Source organism: Trachemys scripta, chromosome 12 (genome assembly GCF_013100865.1).
Source record: "Trachemys scripta elegans isolate TJP31775 chromosome 12, CAS_Tse_1.0, whole genome shotgun sequence".
Classification (NCBI taxonomy): Eukaryota; Metazoa; Chordata; order Testudines; family Emydidae; genus Trachemys; species Trachemys scripta.
This window is the reverse complement of record NC_048309.1, coordinates 3,771,572-3,790,640: the sequence shown is the minus strand read 5'-3', so window position 1 is coordinate 3,790,640 and position 19,069 is coordinate 3,771,572. Positions and strand designations below refer to the sequence as shown.

The 19,069-nt window shown below is 46.9% G+C and overlaps 1 protein-coding gene across 14 annotated transcripts in view; it reads right to left on the bottom strand.

Annotated features, from left to right (window-relative positions):
- Positions 1-19,069, bottom strand: part of RTEL1 (regulator of telomere elongation helicase 1) — a 101,292-nt gene that overhangs the window by 21,819 nt on the left and 60,404 nt on the right. For 13 of the 14 annotated variants that reach the window (XR_004647868.1, XR_004647869.1, XR_004647870.1 and 10 more), the window contains 3 exons: positions 17,002-17,156; positions 9,079-9,174; positions 1,218-1,482 (listed from right to left, as the gene is read on the bottom strand). Coding sequence is in view for 11 of the 14 variants with exons in the window: in XM_034787462.1 (XP_034643353.1) it covers positions 1,218-1,482; positions 9,079-9,174; positions 17,002-17,156 (516 nt within the window). In the remaining 3 variants the exon portion in view is untranslated. The remainder of the gene's footprint in view (positions 1-1,217; positions 1,483-9,078; positions 9,175-17,001; positions 17,157-19,069) is intronic. The other variant, XM_034787461.1, reaches the window with a different exon arrangement.

Here is a 19,069-nt window from a genome sequence, read left to right as displayed (position 1 = left end):
ACAAATAACTCCCTAGAGCATATGAGGAAGATATAAACATTGTCAACTCAGAAATGTAAAGCACCGGAATTTTTAAAAAATCCCCAGAAGACCTCTCTTGCGTCTTCCCAGAGCAGATTCTGCCTCTCATCATCATCTCAAACACACATTCCTTCTAAACCACTAATACTTGCTTTCAATTGACCTAAACTAGTAACTTCTCTTATCCACAGCAACAGCTAAGAAATCAAAGTTTCATAATGCTTAAAAATATATTGATACCAGCTCTCATTTTGAGACATTAATAACAATTCAGGGCATGTTCTAGAACAATACAACATCATTTCTCCTGGGCTGCCAGGACTCATGGGCTTCATCCTTGTGCTATGCTGCAGGTGTGTTACGATGCTATTATAATGTATGATCTATCAATATGGGGCACTGCATATTAAAATCAAATGCCAGTACAGGATTGATTGGCATTCAGCAGTGAGCCATGCTGGTCAGCTCACCAGTCTTCCTTTCCAGCTCCCTTTTCACAGTAGCTGCCCATATCATTTACTCACTACGCAACCAGTCAGGCCCCTCCCATTCCTATTTTAAAAACTGATAAATAAGATCAGTAAAAAAAAACCATGGAAATTCCAACACAAAAAACTTCAACATAGAATTAAGGTAGCTCAGGTCCACTTCCTATCAACACAATCATCAAAAGTCAAGAAAATCATGTTAAACCAAAATTACTATCTATGCTAACCTCACAGTAACCTGCTTTACACATCCAATCACCATCATTACCCAAAAAGAGACAGTCTCCACAGCTCTAAAGTAACGTCACTTTCAGTTCTAACATCAAACCATCCCAATGCACACAATCAATTTCTCACAATCACAGTCTTAATTCAACCATAGATTTGGATTAAGATAATATTTCCTATCGATATTAAAGTCTATACATGTATTAGCTGTGCATGAAAAGCATAAATTCCCTAACAATGTACAACTGTTTATTTTATTTCATGTAACCATAAGGTCTGTTTTAATACAGAAGCTAACTTTTAATGGCTAGGTTGATTAATGTTTGCACAGTGCTTTGAAAATGTAAAGCCCTAAATAAATGCTAAGGATTATTAATGAATTTTTCTGCATTGTACTTGACACAGAAGGGCTTGCTTTGGGACAAGATGCCAAGGAAAAAAGCTGTGTCCCATAGGATACATTCAGGGAGATCACCATACCTCGCAGCAGGATATGCTTTTTCTGGTCCTCCATGAAAAGAGAGCTCATTTGCGATAACATGGCATTGAAGTCATCGGTCCTCTTGTATTGCTGCAGAGCCTTTGAGAAGAGATCATAGTGTAGCTGGCTCAGGGCTTGCTTCACTGTTGCAATGAACAATGTGGCTCTGGTCTTCTTTGGCTCAGCAGGGTCTGCTACTTTGTCAGCTTGCTGCAAAAAGGCCACCCAGGTTTTTTGGTAAATGGGATGCATTGGAGAGATTAACTGAAATGGGAATAAGTAATCCCATGAACTTTGTTTCAACACACAGCACCTCAATTAGATGCAAAGCAGTCATCAATAAAGTTGACATCAGTTAACTACAAAGCACAGAATCATAATGTAATGCTTCTTAGTGACTAACATCCTGTTAACTCCATTATAAACAATGGCAGTTGCTCAGAAACGTGCATTACCAATGCACCATCTCCTGATAAACAAGTTTCAGTGCTGCAGGAGGGAACACAAACCCAATTGTGTCCAGCTGCTGGAAATTCACAGCTCCCTGGAAGAATTTAGCCATCCTCTGTGTATGTACAGCATGGGTTCCATGAACCAGATGGAGTTGAGCTCATCTTGGTTACTTTAGGACGGACACACACACACGCCAGCCAAAAACAGTTATTTTGGAAGATGAAGTTCTCCCAAAGGCCCCTTATTGAATACTGGGATGATCCTTCTCTGCCCTCCTCCAGTGCTCCAGCCAGGGAGCAGGGTTGGGGGCCGCTCCACACAGCTCCCGGAAGCAGTGGCATGGCCCCACTCCGGCTCCTATGCATAGGGGAAGCCTGGGCGCTCCACTCTGCACACTGCCCCCGCAGCTCCCATTGGCCAAGAACCATGTCCAATGGGAGCTGCGGGGTGGTGCCTGCGGACGGGGTGGTGCGCAGAGCCACCTGGTTGTGCCTCCCCGTAGGAGCCAGAGAAGGGACACGCTGCTGCCTCCGGGAGCCACTTGAGGTAAGCGCTGCCCGGAGCCTGCCCCCACTCTCCAAACCCCTGCCCCAGCCCTGATCGTCCTCCCCCTCTCCAAACCCCTCGATCCCAGCCTGGAGCCCCCTCCCGCACCCCAAACCCCTCACCCCCCCGAGGAGACCCCTCGCACACCCTGAACTCATTTCTGGCCCTACCCCAGAGCTCGCACCCCCAACCAGAGCCCTCACCCCCTCCCACACTCCAACCCTAATTTTGTGAGCATTCATGGCCCGCCATACAATTTCTATTCCCAGATGTGGCCCTCCGGCCAAAAGTTTTCCCTCGCCTGGTTTAATGCTTGGCCACTATAACTCCAGAATGGAAGCAGGAATTTCAGGAGACAGGCTTGTACAGTGCAACACAGTAGGGATTTTCCTAAGGATATAACTTATATTGCTGTTATTCTATGATAGCAGCTGTGTTAACTGGGTCTGAATCATAGTGTGCTCATAAATCAGAACAGAATGCCTGTGGTATATTTTAATACACCCCTTCCTCATAAGCCTTTTCCTATGGGTATATCCCTGAGGGCAACAAATGGTGACTCCTTGGGGAATTCCAATACCTGTGTGTGCAACCATTTCCCAGACTCTTATTATATAGGCTCCTAGGACACTCATCCCTGTAACATCTGGGGTCATTCACATACATTTAGATGTTCACCTGTTCCCTCCCTCAAGGAAGAGGAACAAACTCTTATCCCCTTCCTTACAGATTACTGCTGTCTGCTTTAGAGGAACTGAACTCTGGGTGGATTGCTTTCTAGGGCAGGCAGGCAGCCAGGTCCATTGCACAACTCTGTTCTTAGGAGAAGGCCTGCCAAAAGAGATGAGTCTTGAATCACACCTTGAGGGCTACAAGACTGATGCAGCATGATCTAGGTGCCAGTGAATTCCACCGCTGAGGGCCCTCTGTTGAAAGCAACCTGCTCCCATTCCTGTCTGAGCCTGGATTTTGTCAGGCTCAGCGTCCCTGAGGACAACTGCCATGGTGGGATGTGGAGCGACAGGTGGTCATTTCAACTGTTCGTTCCTAATCCATTTCAGGCTTTGAAGATAAACATCGGTATCTTGAAACAGCTCCAGAAGCATACGCAGTCTGTTGCCTGGTCCACACTAACCCCCACTTCGGACTAAGGTACGCAAATTCAGCTACGTTAATAACGTAGCTGAATTCGAAGTACCTTAGTCCGAACTTACCGCGGGTCCAGATGCGGCAGGGAGGCTCCCCCGTCGATGCCGCGTACGCCTCTCGCCGAGCTGGAGTACCGGCGTTGACGGCGAGCACTTCCGGGATTGATCCGGGATCGATTTATCGCGTCTTAACCAGACGCGATAAATCGATCCCAGAACATCGATTGCCTGTCACCGGACCCAGAGGTAAGCGTAGACGTACCCTGTGTGTAGTGCTCATATCAGTTTGTCCTACCTTGCAGGCAGAGAGCTGCAGGATGAACCTACCATCGTTTGAGTCATCTTCAGAGTGCACTGCAATAGCTCAGCCCAGAGGTGACAAAAGCATGGCTCGCTGTGGCTAAGCCTACCTCTGTGAAGTTAGCATGTAATCGGTCTCCCAGTCACAGCTGCGATCTGAGCCCCCATGAGCAGTTAAAAAGAACTGAGAGGTTGCATGCCATCTTGTAATGGGAGAGATGATGTTCTCTAGAAAATGGGCATACGCAGCTCCACGAAGAGCCTCAAAATACTTCACCCTTTCTACTGGCATTAATTAACTATCCTCAACTGAGCTCAGTAGTGTCTACACTGGATAAGGAGACAAAGCTAGGTATCAGCAGTATATCAATGGCACTTCAGTACCATCTGTCATGGAGTCCCCGGGCGATGCTCTGGAACTGCTCCCCACAAAGCCAGTCAGGACTTTGGGGAGCCTCCTCTCTCTTGGAGGAGACTGTCTTCAGGGCAAGAAGCTTACACGGCTTCACCTTCCTGGGTCTCTCCTTGGAGCATTCAGTATATGCCCCTCCGTGTGCTTCCCACAGCGAGTCCGCCCAGGCAGGGTCCTGGGGAAGCCAGAGGGTCCTGCATGCACCCCCACTTCGCAGTCAGACGTGATTCTCAGCCAGCCAGAGAAACAAAGGTTTATTAGATGACAGGAACACGGTCTAAAACAGAGCCTGTAGGTACAGCGAACAGGACCCCTCAGCCAGGTCCATTCTGGGGCCCAGCGAACCAGATAACCCTGTCTGCTCTCACTTCTCGTCCCCAGCCAGCTCCCAACTGAAACCCTCTCCAGCCCCTCCTTTCTGGCCTTTGTCTCTTTCCCGGGCCAGGTCACCTGATCTCTTTGTTCACCTTTAGCTATCCCCTTGCAAGGGGGGAAGGGCCCTGGCCATTTGTTGCTAGGAGACAGATTGTCAGCCATTTATGCACACTAGAGACTTAAGAAATGCATAGGGGAAACTGAGGCACCCACACAGTATTCAGAGGAAACATTAAGAACAGTCCCACTTCGTCACACCATCAACCTTAATTCAGCCCCCGCCGTGAATATGCATTATAATGCAGTCTTTAATTACGTGATAGCCGCCTCATTCACCACATGCCTTTCAAATGTCTGCACAAAAGAGGTAGAGGTCCTACAGACAACAGTCACCTTCTCTACACAACCCTGATTCATTCCCAGAGCATTGTCAATCCCTGTGCATTAAATGAGGTAGGAATCCTGTGAAAAAAAAATACTATGTGATCATGTAATTAAAGAATGTATAGTATAAAGCATCTATGCAAGAGGGTCTAATTCAGATTTCACAAGCAACCTCAATGCGGGCATTCCTTACCAACTGATTGCTTGACTTTGAAACCTTAATGTTAATTTAATGTGGCTTTTATATGTAATTTCCTGGTTTTTTTAAACTTAAATTGAAAACAAAACCAAAAATTCCACCATATAGAATCACACTGACTCACACATGAGTCAACAGCAGAGTTAGGATCTTTAGACCCATAGCGCAGTCCTCTACCACTCAAGCTAATTGAAATAACTAGTAGCAGAAGGCGGCTAATATCTTCTATGGGGACATGCCTCTGGAGGGGGAAGGAGACACACTTTGCCAGTAAGTTTCACAGCTAGTTGCCAGACAGCAAAGGAATGATGAATCTCAGCAATAATGGGTTCAGTTCCAGGTTTGGTAGGGGATTGTACTCTAGAGATAAGAAACCCTTCTGCCCCGGTCCCCTCAGCCTTTCCCTGTCCTCCTCTTCTCCTATTCCCCCTTCCCCAGTAACTGCCTCTGTACCTCGATGCTATTTCCTCTCCTGCAGGTCCTGGATGTCGACAACCTTGCTCCTATACTTCCCCACACACTCAGCTCCTGTTCTTTCCATCCTGCTCCCCACTCTCCCCTCCTTCCCCATCTGCTCTTATCATTCCTCACCTCTCCTGGGGCTCCCGCTCCTAATTCCCTTCCACCCACGCTCCTGCCCTTGTCCCCTAGCTCTGCATCTCTTCCAACTTGTCCCTTTGTTCTTCACTACTCTGCATCCGAGTCAGGCTGTTTCTGCTAGGGTGCCAGTAGGGAAAGCAACACTGAGAACAAAGGAAAGACATCTTAGTTCCTATGCCTTGCAGCACAAAGAGTCCCTGCTAGGAGCAGCTGCAGGGAAAGTCCTGCTCAGTCTCTGTTGCCCTGTGGGGATGGTAGATGCACCATCTGGTCAGCACATAGAATCTGTGAGGAGCTGGAACCATTTTAATATGGCTAAATGTAGACGTGGACATCTGGGAACAAAGAATGTAGGTCATATTTACAGGATAGGGGACACTATCATGGGAAACAGTGACTAAAAAAAAAAGATTTGGGGGTCGTGGTGGCTAATCAGCTGCACATGAGCTTCCAGCATGATGCAGTGGCCAAAAAGGCTAATGTGATCCTTGGATACACAAACAAGGGTAGAAGTAGAGAGGTTATTTCACCTCTCTATTTGGCACTGGTGCGACTGAAGCTGGAATCCTGTGTCCAGTTCTGGTGCCCACAATTCAGGAATGATGTCCCTAGCCTCTTTTTGCCAGAAGTTGGGAATGGACAACAGGGGATGGATCACTTGATGATTCCCTGTTCTGTTCATTCCCTCTGAAGCACCTGGCATTGGCCACTATCGGAAGACAGGATACTGGGCTAGATGGACCTTTGGTCTGACCAAGTGTGGCCGTTCTTATGATATTGATAAATTGGAGAGGGTTTAAAGAAGAGCCATGTGAATGATTAAAGGATTAGAAAACATGCCTTTCGTGATAGACTCCAGGAGTTTAATTTATTTATCTTAACAAAGAAAAGGTTACGGGGTAACTTGATTATAAGTCTATAGACTTATAAGTCTATAAGTACCTACATGGGGAACAAATAGAGCTGTTAAGCGATTAAAAAAATTAATCGCGATTAATCGCACGATTAACGGTGCTGTTCAACAATAGAATACCATTTATTTAAATATTTTTTGATGTTTTCTACATTTTCAAGTATATTGATTTCTTTTACAACAGAATACGAAGTGTACGGAGCTCAACTTATTTATTTTTCATTACAAATGTTTGCACAGTAAAAAACAAACAAACACAAAATAGTATTTTTCAATTCACCTAATAAAAGTACTGTAGTGCAACTGCTTTATCATGAAAGTGAACTTACAAATGTAGAATTATATACAAAAAAATAACTGAATTTAAAAATAAAACAATGTAAAACTTTAGAGCCTACAAGTCCACTCAGTCATACTTCAGCCAATCGCTCAGACAAAAGTTTGGTTACAATTTGCAGGAGATAATGCTGTCCACTTTTTGTTTACAATGTCACCTGAAAGTGAGAAGAGGCGTTCACATAGCACTGTTGTAGCCGGCATTGCAAGATATTTACGTGCCAGATATGCTAAAGATTCATATGTCCCTTCATGCTTCAACCACCATTCTGGAGGACATGCATCCACACTGATGATGAGTTCTGCTCGATAACGATCCAAAGCAGAGTGGACCAACACGTGTTCATTTTCATCATCTAACAAAGATGCTACCAGCAGAAGGTTGATTTTCTTTTTTGGTGGTTCAGGTTCTGTAGTTTCCGCATCTGAGTGTTGCTCTTTTAAGACTTCTGAAAGCATGCGCCACACCTCATCCCTCTCAGATTTTGGACAGCCCTTCAGATTCTTAAACCTTGGATCATTCTGTAGCTATCTTTAGAAATCTCACATTGGTACCTTCTTTGCGTTTTGTCAAATCTGCAGTGACAGTGTTCTTAAAATGAACATGCACTGGGTTATCATCTGAGACTGCTACAACATGAAATATATGGCAGAATGCAGGTAAAACAGAACAGGAGACATACAAGTCTCCCCTAAGGAGTTCAGTCACAAATTTTTTTAATGAGCATCATCAACATGTCCTCTGGAATGGTGGCCAGAGCATGAAGGGGCATACGAATAGTTAGCATATCTGGCACGTAAATACCTTGCAACACCGTCTACAAAAGTGCCATGTGAATGCCTGTTCTCACTTTCAGGTGACGACGTAAATAAGAAACAGGCAGCAGTATCTCCCGTATATGTAAACAAACCTGTTTGTCTTAGCGATTGGCTGAACTAGCAGTAGGACTGAGTGGACTTGTAGGCTCTAAAGTTTTACATTGTTTTGTTTTTGAATGCAGTTATGGAATAAAAAAACTTCTACATTTGTAAATTACACTTTCACAATAAAGGGATTGCACTATAGTACTTGTATGAGGTGAACTAGAAAATACCAATTCTTTTGTTTATCATTTTTACAGTGCAAATATTTGTAATAAAAAATAATATAAAGTGAGCACTGTACACTTTGTATTCGGTGTTGTAATTGAACTCAAGATATTTGAAAATGTAGAAAAACATCAAAAAATATTTAATAAATGTCAGTTGGTATTCTATTGTTTAACAGTGCGATTAATCGCAATTAATTTTTTTAACCGCAATTAATTTTTTAAAATAATCGCATGAGTTAACTGTGATTAATCAACAGCCTGAGGAACAAATATTTAGTAATGGGCTCTTCAAAGTTAGCAGAAAAAGGTATAACACGATCCAGTGGCTGGAAGTTGAAGTTAGACAAATCCAGACAGGAAATAAGGCATACATTTTTATCTATGAGAATAATTAGCTATGGGAACAATTTACCAGGGGTCATGGTGGATTCTCCATCACTGACCATTTTTAAATCAAGATTGGATATTTTTCTAAAGCATCTGCTCTAGGAATTATTTGGTGAAATTCTACAACCAGTGCTACATAGGAAGTCAGACTAGATGATCACAATGGTCATTATTGGCCTTAGACTCTATGAGCATGCTCAATGCACACAGAATCTTCAGAAAATTTAGCTGACAAACCAACCTCTACTGAACTTGTGCAAACTCTGATTTTTCAGGTGCTTATAACTTGTCCAAATTTGGACATATTTTCATAGGAATGGAAAAGGCACATCTCTAACACTTGGGAGACATCCCTGCCAAATTTCAAGTCCCTGCTCCAAAGCCTGAAGGTGCCAGAGCTTTTTCCTTCAATGGTTGTAAGATTTTGTTTTTTTACATGGGCAAAACAACTTATTTTCCCCTAATCTAATTTTTGGAAACGGGTGGACCACTGTAGCTGAAAATTCTCCCAAAAATTCAATCTGAGTCAGACACTCATCATGGAAATTTTCTGGTTTAAGTTTGGCCAAGACATAAGAAAACTGGAAATAGGGTCTTATACTGGAAACTGTTGGGCAACTTTAACTACAGATGTTGCTACATGCACCGCCTATAAAATATGTAAGATATCTGGTACAGCCTTTTTATCTCAGATAAACTGTTCAATACAAACATACCAGATTGTTGACTATTTTTATTTTCTTTCTTCCTCCTTTCTGCTCATCTGTTAACCTCTTCTCGTACTGAAGGGAGAGTGTTGATAAACGTTTTGCCTGTAAGGACAGCATTAAAAGGCTTTAGTTTATTTTGTTCCTATCCCCTCCCCTTCTTGTCATTTTCTGTGATAAAGGTAGTTAATCCCCCACAGTGACATCACTCCAAGGAGACAAAGCAAATCATGACAAACTGTCAATGAAGCACATAAATTTGGGTTTCTGGATGATTCAGAAGACAGTGAATGAAGCAGAGGAACAAAGAAATAAGATATGGGGCAGTTCAGAGAGGAAGAACACATTCATTTGAATGTGTGGAATGGCCTAACTAGAAAATGATGTTGGCATTACAGTGGGTGAGTGAGGCAGAGGCCACTCTTTTGTTCCTTCCTACTTCCTCCAGAGATCCTCGTATCAAAGAGCTATAGAAATTAGAGATAAACCTAACCTGTGGAGATTGCTCTCTGTAAGGCAATCTTATTTTTTATTTTGAAATGACCATCGTATGCAAAACGAATTCAAAATATTCCCTGTATAGACATCTTTTACAATGCAGAGAGAGAACTGGACAACTCGCTGACAAAGCACTGCAAAAGTTCACATCAAGAGAAACTGTGTTCCTTCCTTAATGGTTTAGCTTTCTTTCCCTCCCAAGGACTATTCTGTGCCCACAAAGGTTATGAGGGCAAATCTGGCCTAAAGAGAACTGAGTTTTAAGGAATACCAACAAGTCATGCCTTAATCCAGGCTATGAAGAGTCTTTATCCAGTTATATTTCCAGCGTTTCATAAAGCAGACTGTAGAGTACAGGGTCATCAATCTGCTGTGATGAAAACTGTAAGCATATGTAATTCTTAATATACTGATCCTTTTCAACATTTTGAATTTATTTTATTTATTCAGAAGACAATAGTTTATTATAAACTGAACCTTAAGGCAGATGGTTGAAAATTCAAATAAGGCTTTTTTTTTTTTAAATCAAAGATTGATTTAAATGTTAAAAAATAGGATTTTGATTCCCTCCCCGACCCTGAGTTCCCTCCTTTCAACAGATAAATCAGACAAGGACACTGCCTAGCATATTAAAATGCAGTCATGCAGAAACTTTACCTTTCCAAGTCAGTCAGAACAGCATTAGGTGACAATGGTAAAAACACTGATGGCAGCTCTACCCCTAGAGCTCTCACCAGTGCTAGCAGAGGGTGAGCTGCACTAGTTAAGTTTTCCTTAAAATTGTGACTCTAGACAAGGTTCCAGAGGAGAATGGATGTGCTAGGGAAGTGTGGAGAGGGGTACAATATTTTAATTGCAACAGACACTCCCTTAGTAGTATAAGCAGAGTCAAAGATAATGAAAACGCCCATCTGAGCGACACTGATGAAGCAGTGGGAAATCCCCAATTTTTAGGTCTCCACATTCCTTTTGAGAAAGCAGATATATCAAATGACTTATTTTCTCATTGCTTGCCCAAGAAAAGATTAACTTATTGAGAACGTGGCAGACGGTGCATTTTCAGGATGGTGACTAAAAAACAGTTACTCACCTTTTGTAACTGTTGTTCTTCAAGATGTGTTGCTCATGTTCATTCCATTGTAGGGATGTGTACGCCCACGTGCGCGGTCATCGAAGATTTTTGCCTTAGTGGTAGTGTAGCGGAGAGGTCACCCGCTCCTGCCCTGAGGGGTTTAAAACTGCCCTGGAGGAGGGCTGTGGAAGGGCAAGACGCCTGGGCTGATTGGGAGGAAACAGGCTCAGCTGGGGCCATGCCCCAATCAGGGCCCAGCTAGCCCTATAAAGGCTTGAGCCAGGAGCTCAAGCAGAAGGAGTCTCACTCTGACTGGAGAGACAGACAGGCCTGGCTGCAGTGAACTCACCAGGGACCTAGAGTGAGGCAGGGCTGGGGAAAGGCCTTGGGGGCTGGGAAGCCCTAGGCCAGCAACTCCCCAGGCTGCAGGGCCTAGTCCTAGGCCCATATAGGTATTGGGGTTGCAGAGGGGTAACCTGAGGGTGGGTAAAGGCAGCCAGTCCAAAGCCCGTGTTGCCGGTGATGATTGGCTGATAGACTGCAATCCACCCCAGGGCGCAGGGGCTAGACGGTGACTGGCAGTAGCCAGGACTGAGGCGATGTGGGGATAGGGGGTGGGGGTTCCACCGGGTGGGGAGTCCCAGAGAGAGTGGGGCACTGCCAGGGGGCAGCACCCAAGCCAAGGGCCCCAGGGTCCGGGAGGGACACGGGGGCCAACAGCAGGCTGATCACTGGCCTGCAGAGGGCACTCCTGGGTCAAAGAGCTAATTCCCGAGGACGACCAGCAGGAAGCGCTGCAGGGGTGAGTCTGCGCTGTGCTACAGGTATCCATAGGGCTGGCTGTGTTGCCCCCTTGAGTGCCATGTTCATGCGCTGGTATATCAGGCGTTGATGGCCCTACGCCCTTTCTGTTCCTTCTTGCCGACAACTCCAACAGAGGGGCAGGAGAGCAGGTAATGGAACAGACATGAGCAACACACCTCAAAGAATAGTTACAAAAAAGTAAGTAACCGTTTTTTCTTCTTCGAGTGCTTGCTTATGTTGATTCCATTGTAGGTGACTCACAAGCAGAATTCTCAGAGGTGGGCTCGGAGTTCACAACCTCGCAGATTGTAGCACTGCTCTGCCGAAGCCAGCATCTTCTTGAGCTTGCTGGGTCAGCATGTAATGCAATGCGAACGTGTGGACGGACGACCAGGTCGCGGCCTGACAGATCTCGTGGATCAGCGCCTGTGCCAGGAAGGCTGCCGATGACGCCTGAGCCAGCTCATAGCAGTGGTGGATACAGGCTGTGATCCAGGACGAGCTTCTTAGTGGACACTGGGTGACCTTTCATCCTATCTGCCATGAACAGCTGTGTCAACTTACAGAATGGCTTTGTTCTATTTATGTAGAAAGCCAGCACCCTTCTGATGTCCAGGGTTTGTAGACTCCACTTCTCATCTGATGCATGAAGCTTAGGACAAAGGACTGGTAGATATATATCCTGGCCAGTATGAAACTAGGTCATGACCTTAGTCAAAAACACCAGGTGCAGCTGAAGAAGTTGTAGTCCTTGAACTCAACCATATAGAGTGGTTCTGAAGTGAGCATCCTGATCTCTGATACCCTACAGGCCAACGTTATAGCGACCAAAAAAGAAACCTTCCAGGAGAAGAGTAGGAGGGAGTAGGAGCCAAGGGTTCAAAGGGGGGACCCATGAGCCTGGACAGCACGAGATTCAGGTCCGACAGCGGGACCGGCTCCCGGACGTGTGGGTAGAGGCCCTCCAGCCCTTTCAAGAACCACACCGTCATGGGGTGGGCAAAGAGGGACCTGCCCTGAACCGGGGGATGTAACGCCAAGATGGCTGCCAGGTGGACCTTGACAGAAGAGCGGGACAACCCTTGACGCTTAAGATGCAGCAAGTAGTCCACCAGGATGTCCTGCAGCGAAGCCTGCTCGGCCCGAAAGCACCGTTCCGAGGCCCAATACTCGAACCTTTTCCATTTTGCCAGGTAGGTTGCCCTGGTCGAGGGTTTCCTGATGTCAAGAAAAACTTGCTGAACATGAGCCAAACAAGCTTTTTCATCCACGCTCAGCCATGCAACTGCCAAGCAGTGCCGCCAGGTTCAGATGCCGCAAGTTGCCTTGGTTCTGCGACAGCTGCTCTGGTTGAAGCAGTGGAAGAGGGGCAGCTACCGAAAGATCCAACAGCATGCCGAACCAGTGTTGACGGGGCCACGAGGATAACTCTTGCCCTGTCCAGCTTGACTTTCACCAGGACCCTGTTGATCAATGGTACCAGTGGAAAGGCATACGTGAAATCCCTGGATGGAGTGGAACTGGTGGCACTTCCTGTTCTGCCTGGACGCAAACAAGTCCACCTGGGGAGTTCCCCACCTTTGGAAAATTACATGGACCACCTCCGGATGGAGGGACCACTCGTAGCAAGACGAGAAGGTCCCGCTGAGGCGATCTGCTAGGATGTTCTTGGAGCCAGGTAGATGGGTGGTGATCAGATGAATTGCATGCCACACACAGAAGTTCCGAAAGCTGAGCGCTTCCTGACAAAGGGCTGGGGATCTGGCCCCACCCGCCTGTTGATGTAATACATCGCGGCGGTATTGTCCATGAGGACCTGCACAACCTTGCCCTTTAGTTGGGGCAAGAACACCTGGCGGGCCAGGTGAACCACTCTGAATTCCCTGATATTGATATGAAGGGCTAGATCATCCTATAGCTCTGGGTACCGAGTTCGCACAAGTGGGCTCTGCAGGCCAGATTCGAGGTGTTGGAGACCAGAGTCAGCGACAGGAATGGCGATGCAAAGGGGACCCCCTGCAGCACCGACTTGGGATCCAGCCACCAATTCAGGGACAAAAGAGCCAGTCATCAAGGTATGGAAACAGATGTCCCCCCCTCTCCTCCCACCCCCCCAACGCCTCAGGTAAGCAGCCACCAGCGCCATGCACTTCGTGAACACCCTCAGGGCCGAAGAGAGGCCAAAGGGTAGCGTCGTGAACTGGAAATGGTGCCCTCCTACTACAAAACGGAGGAAACACCTGTGCCCCGGGAATATAGAAATAAGCGTCTTTCAAGTCGAGAGCGGCATACCAGTCTCCCGGATCCAGGGAAGGAATGATGGAGGCCAGGGAGACCATGCGAAATGTCAACTTCTTGAGAGACTTGTTGAGGCGGCGCAGGTCCAGGATGGGTCTGAGGCCCCCTTTCGGGATTAGGAAGTACCAGAAGTAGAACCCCTTTCCTTTCATGTTCCGAGGAACCTCCTTCACAGCCCCCAGACACAGAAGGTTGGCGACCTCCCGAACAAGGAGTTGCTCGTCAGAAGGGTCCCTGAAGAGGAACGGGAAAGTGGGGATGGGGGGAGGGAAGAGGAGGAGGATTTGCAGGGTATAGCCCCAAGCTATTATGTCCAGGACCCAACAGTCCGACGTAACCTGCAAGCAGGCCAAGAGGTAGGGAAAAAGGAGGTTGAGGAAAAGCAGCAGCAGATCCGAGGAATTGGCTTGGGCATCGCTCTTGATCGCACCATCAAAATGGGCGCTTCTGCCCTGCCGAATGTTTAGCTTGGCTAGGCTGCGCAGGTGAGCGGGAGGCAGAAGGGCAGCAACGACCAAATGTAGTGTCCCTGTCCCTTCTCCTGACAGGTCCAGAATGAGATTGCCACGACCTTGGTGGTGGGGGCAGCTGGAACAGCTTACTGCAGCATGTGTGCCCAGCGAACGGAGGGTGGCTTTGGTGTCCTTCACCCCATGCAGCCTCGCATCCGTTTGATCAGAAAACGGACTGTTCCCATCAAAAGGAAGGTCTTGAATGGAGGTCTGCATCTCCTGGGAGAGCCCAGCAGTTTGAAGCCAGGAGCTGTGCGTCATCAGCACCATGGATGCCACCACCCCGGACGCCAAGTCCGCCACATCCCACGCAATCTGCAGGGCACAGAGGGCTGCTGAAGTGCCCTCCTGCACCAGGGTGATGAATTACTGGGCCCAATAGGTGGACCAGCACCTCCCTCTTGGCGAGCTGCATCGAGATGACAGCAACCGTGACCATGGAGCTGGTGACCAACAATAAGTCCCCACTGATCTCAACGATGGCACTGGCAACCGGCCGTATGGAGGCGGAGAGCGCACCATCATCTCGAGGGATCAGTGGCACTCCACCGATCTCTAGGGAGCCTGGTCGACTGGCTTGCCCTCTTAGGGATCCTTAGGCGAGATCTGTGCTCCTTCGACACCTGGGCTCTTGAAGGCATTGGTGCTGGCAGGGGAGTCGGTCCAGTCCCACTTGCAGGAGTCGGAGAAGGACCTTTTAGTGGGCTGACGGCCCCGACCGGAGAGGGTCAACTGCGGGGGTCCAGGGTAGGCAGGCAGCTTGGGGCAGGCTCTTTGCTTACCGCTAACTTTTTTGTCAGTGCCAGGGAGCCATGCTTCTTAGCCCTCTTCTGGAACCAGCGACGCAGAGTGATGACAAGTGGGCCCCAGTGCTGGTGGCGCACTTCGCACCAATGCTGAGGTGTTGGGAGACTCATGGCGGGACAGCTCAGACGCTGGGCAGACTCCATAAGGAGGGTTCTGAGCCTGATGCGTCTCTCCTTTTGCATGCAAGGCTGAAAGTTTTTAACAAATCTGGCACCTCTCTAATGTGTGCTTCCCCCAGGCACTTGAGACAGCTACCCTGGGGGTCACTAACAGGCATAGGCCTGTTACAGGATTCACAGGGCTTAAAGCCCGGAGACCAGGGCATGCCCCGCTGGGACCAAAGTCTGCACTGGGACCTAACTACTAACACTAACTACTGCAAACAAACAAGTACTTAACACTAAAAATAACTCTGTAGACAGCCTAAAGGCACAAAGTCCACGGTAAGAAAACCAAAAGTCCTTGATGAGCAAGGAAAGGCGCTCTGACTGACCACCACGGGCGGTAAGAAGGAATTGAGAGGGCAGCACCAGATATATCAGTGCATGAGCGCAGCACTCAAGGGGGCGGGGGGTGACACAACCGGCCCTATGGATACCGCTAAGGCAAAAATCTCTGATGACCGCGCATGTGGGCGTGTGCACATCTACAATGGATTCGATATGAGCAAGCACTCCCAGAAGAAAATATTTGCATATTCAGCAGGGTACTAATACAATCCTGCCTGCTTGTGTATGATTGCTGAATATTTACTGTGTCATTCACCAAGATCTTCGATCTTTGTTCAGAGTTGTTTTTCAGATTTAAATTTAGAAGAGAAAAATACCCTCAAGCTATGTTGGGTTTAAGAACCGGCCATTGATGTTCTTCTCTTTCAGAACTGCAATTCTCATTGCCTAGTGATGCTCAAAGCTGTGCGAGTTTGAGCAGGATAAACACAACGACTCTATGGCTTTTTAATTAACTTGATTTAAGTAATGCTGTGTTACAGAATGAGAAATAAGGATACAGCCAGTAATGAATCAATCTGATTCAGTTGAAGGGGGCTTATCCCCCCGACTGGCAAATGGCACCCCATATTGACCAGCTCTGTGCACAAGAAATAACCCTGAAAGCAATATTTCATAAGAGACATCTCAGTGTTAAAGAAAACTGATTAGCAGGAACAGTAAAATTATTCCTTCATGTAATGGAGTCAAGGGCCATATTGAGACAGGAAACCAGGCTACTCCAACGTAACTCCGTTACTAATTGCAAAAAATTCATTTCTGGAACAGCAGGAGGAAACCAGCCTGATCAGAAATGTATCATTTCACTTAGACCTCCCAGTTAGAGACTATTCTCTCTCTAGAAGAGGTCTAAGGAAAAGCAGTAGCATAGAAGACGCTTACTAACCCTACTGTGCAATGGCATTGCAGGGCTTCTGTGGCTCAATGATAAGGTACTTCTATCTGTGCTGTGTGGGCTCTGAGAGCCACAGAGTCCATTTCCCATTTGAATGCTGCTCTACATGCAGATAAAAATTTAAAAGGAGTTCCAGTTTTCCTGTAATACATCTTCACATTCCAACAGCTACAGTGAATGTCCACCATGAGGTTCTGCATATATAGCAAACTCTTTTTGAGGACTCCTCAGCCCTAAAAGTATAATGCTAACTTCTGGCAGTCCGTCTCTCACCTATAGCAGTGATAACTTCATTATTAGCACCAATGTGAATGTGTAGGTCACATACTAGAAGGTGGCAGGGTGCCCTTCTCCAAAGAGAAGCTATTACTCAAGCTCATCCCGAGACCTTTCTTGTTAATGGTGGTGAATTACACGGTATTTTTTTGGAAGGGAGTTGGATCCAGTGCCCATAAGTTGTCAACCAAACATTTAATTTTAGCATCAGTAGTTCAAATCAAACCTACATACAGCTCTTCTGTACGTGATCACCAGTACCTTTTCCTCTCCTGGCAAGCGGTCTTCTTCTGCCCCTTCACTGCTCTTCTCATTGTGCTCCAATGCATCCAGGAGCCCAATGGGCTGCCTCCTTGATGAGATCAGCTCTTGATCGTACTCCACACACAGGCTGGTTGCCCCATCCCCCAGCAGCCCTACAACATTAAGACAGAATGTAAACAGACCTGTTACTTGCCCTGCAGTAACTGTGGTTTTCCAAGATGTAGGCAGTCAGGGTGGATCCTGCAATAGGTGAGCACATGCCTTACATGCACAAGACTCTCTCTCTTTGACAGAGACTGACTAGTGGTGTCCATTGGAGCTGTATATGGGAACTATGTCTCCTCATGCTCTTATATGAGGGCATAAAAGATGAGGCAGCTGCAATCCTCCCTGAGTTCCCTTGCAATTCAAAGCCTGTGTTGCCGAGGAACCTGAAAAGGAGGGATGAAGGGCAGGTCATGGGATGCAAAGGGAATGCCATGGGATTTCAAAGAACCAGAAAAGTTGATGAGTTGCTCTACACAGTTGCCTTGCAGAACTCAGACTAGCACATTCCTCAAGCAGACAGATATTGCTGCCTGCGCTCTGGTGAAATGTGCCTTGATGTTCAGTTGCTTGCTTGAGGACAGGGAGAATGTATGGCCTTGGTGATGGTGAGGAGCATAACTTCTTTAGGGCTGATGCTGAGGTATAAGCTGCTTTCAGTACTGGAGTCTGTGCCGATGGATAGCTCACCACTGACAATGGGCCTGGTTCAGCCTGAGCATCATCCCACAAGGACAGGATTGACACCAATGGTACGGCCATCATTGCCAGGAGAATCTGATCTCTCTCTCCATCCCTCGATACTGAGAGTGGCTTGGAAGGCTTTTCCCCAGAGGTCCTGCTGTGCCTGTCTGTGTGGGAGGATGCTGTGTGGGAGGGCTTTAAGCTTCTGCTCCAGTACTCAAAGTGGCTACTTCCAGTGCTTGACTTCAGTGTTTGAGATGTTGGTGCCAGCTTTGTCGTCAAAGCAGAGGTCAACTTTGGTGCTGGTGCTCGGTGACAGGCCTTTTCTTGGTGGCGTATTCTCCATGGTAGACTGTCACTTGTCTTCTTGATGGGGTGCTAAATGATGCTGGTTTGTTCAGTAGGAAGCTTCTGGAGGTTGCCTCTGGATCTGAAGTCTGGGCCCAGAAGGTGGAGTTTCAACTTCACATCTCATGATTTGTGAGGTGTCCAGACTAAGCACCCTCAGCACCTGCTCAGAACATGAGATTCTCCCAAGCAGAAAATGACATTTACTGTGCCTGTCCTTAAGGGGAATTAGTCCATCGCAGGATGGACAGGGTTAGAAGCCTGCAGATTTTGAATCCACCGCTACAGAAACACTGTACGGTGGGGCTAGGGGAGGGTTGGACAGAGCATCTGTAAGGGGTGTCTGAGAAGAGGTGTTTGGTTCTATCATAGTAATCAGTCCACAGTGGTTGAAATTGAAGATGAGAAGTGGTTTTGAAGATTTTCAGAAGAACCAGAAGTAATTTTTCCTGACTTAAGAACTAGTGGGTCAAACACTCACTGGTTTCCATCTCACTGTTATGGGCGGTAAGAGGGAAGTGAAGCAGCGTGGCAGTCACCCTGCCCTTTATGCCCTTCTATGGAGTATGAGGCAGCTCAGTGGAACCCCTGTGCAGCTCTGACAGACACTGCTGGTCAAAACATATCTGGTCCCTACAGTGGGATCAACACTGACACATACTTCAAGAAGAAATTTACATACCTCCTCCTCCTCTTACATGCCTGGCGACATGCCAATGTTTCCAATAACTCTGATGGATTCTACAGGATTTCCTACCAAACATCCCTGCTAACCTCCATGTGGCAACCCAGTAGTAGGTGCTGGTTTCTCTCATCCTTTGTCTCTCTTGCAGTGGAACCGCACTGAACAACTGAGTCAACAAAAGTCAGTTTAGCTGATCTTTTCCAACTTGGTGACTTTATACGTGCAATTCTGATTTCTGTATTTCAAGGATGGTCTGGGAAAAGCTTGAATAAACTCAAAACAGTTTACACCGAGTGATCTTCA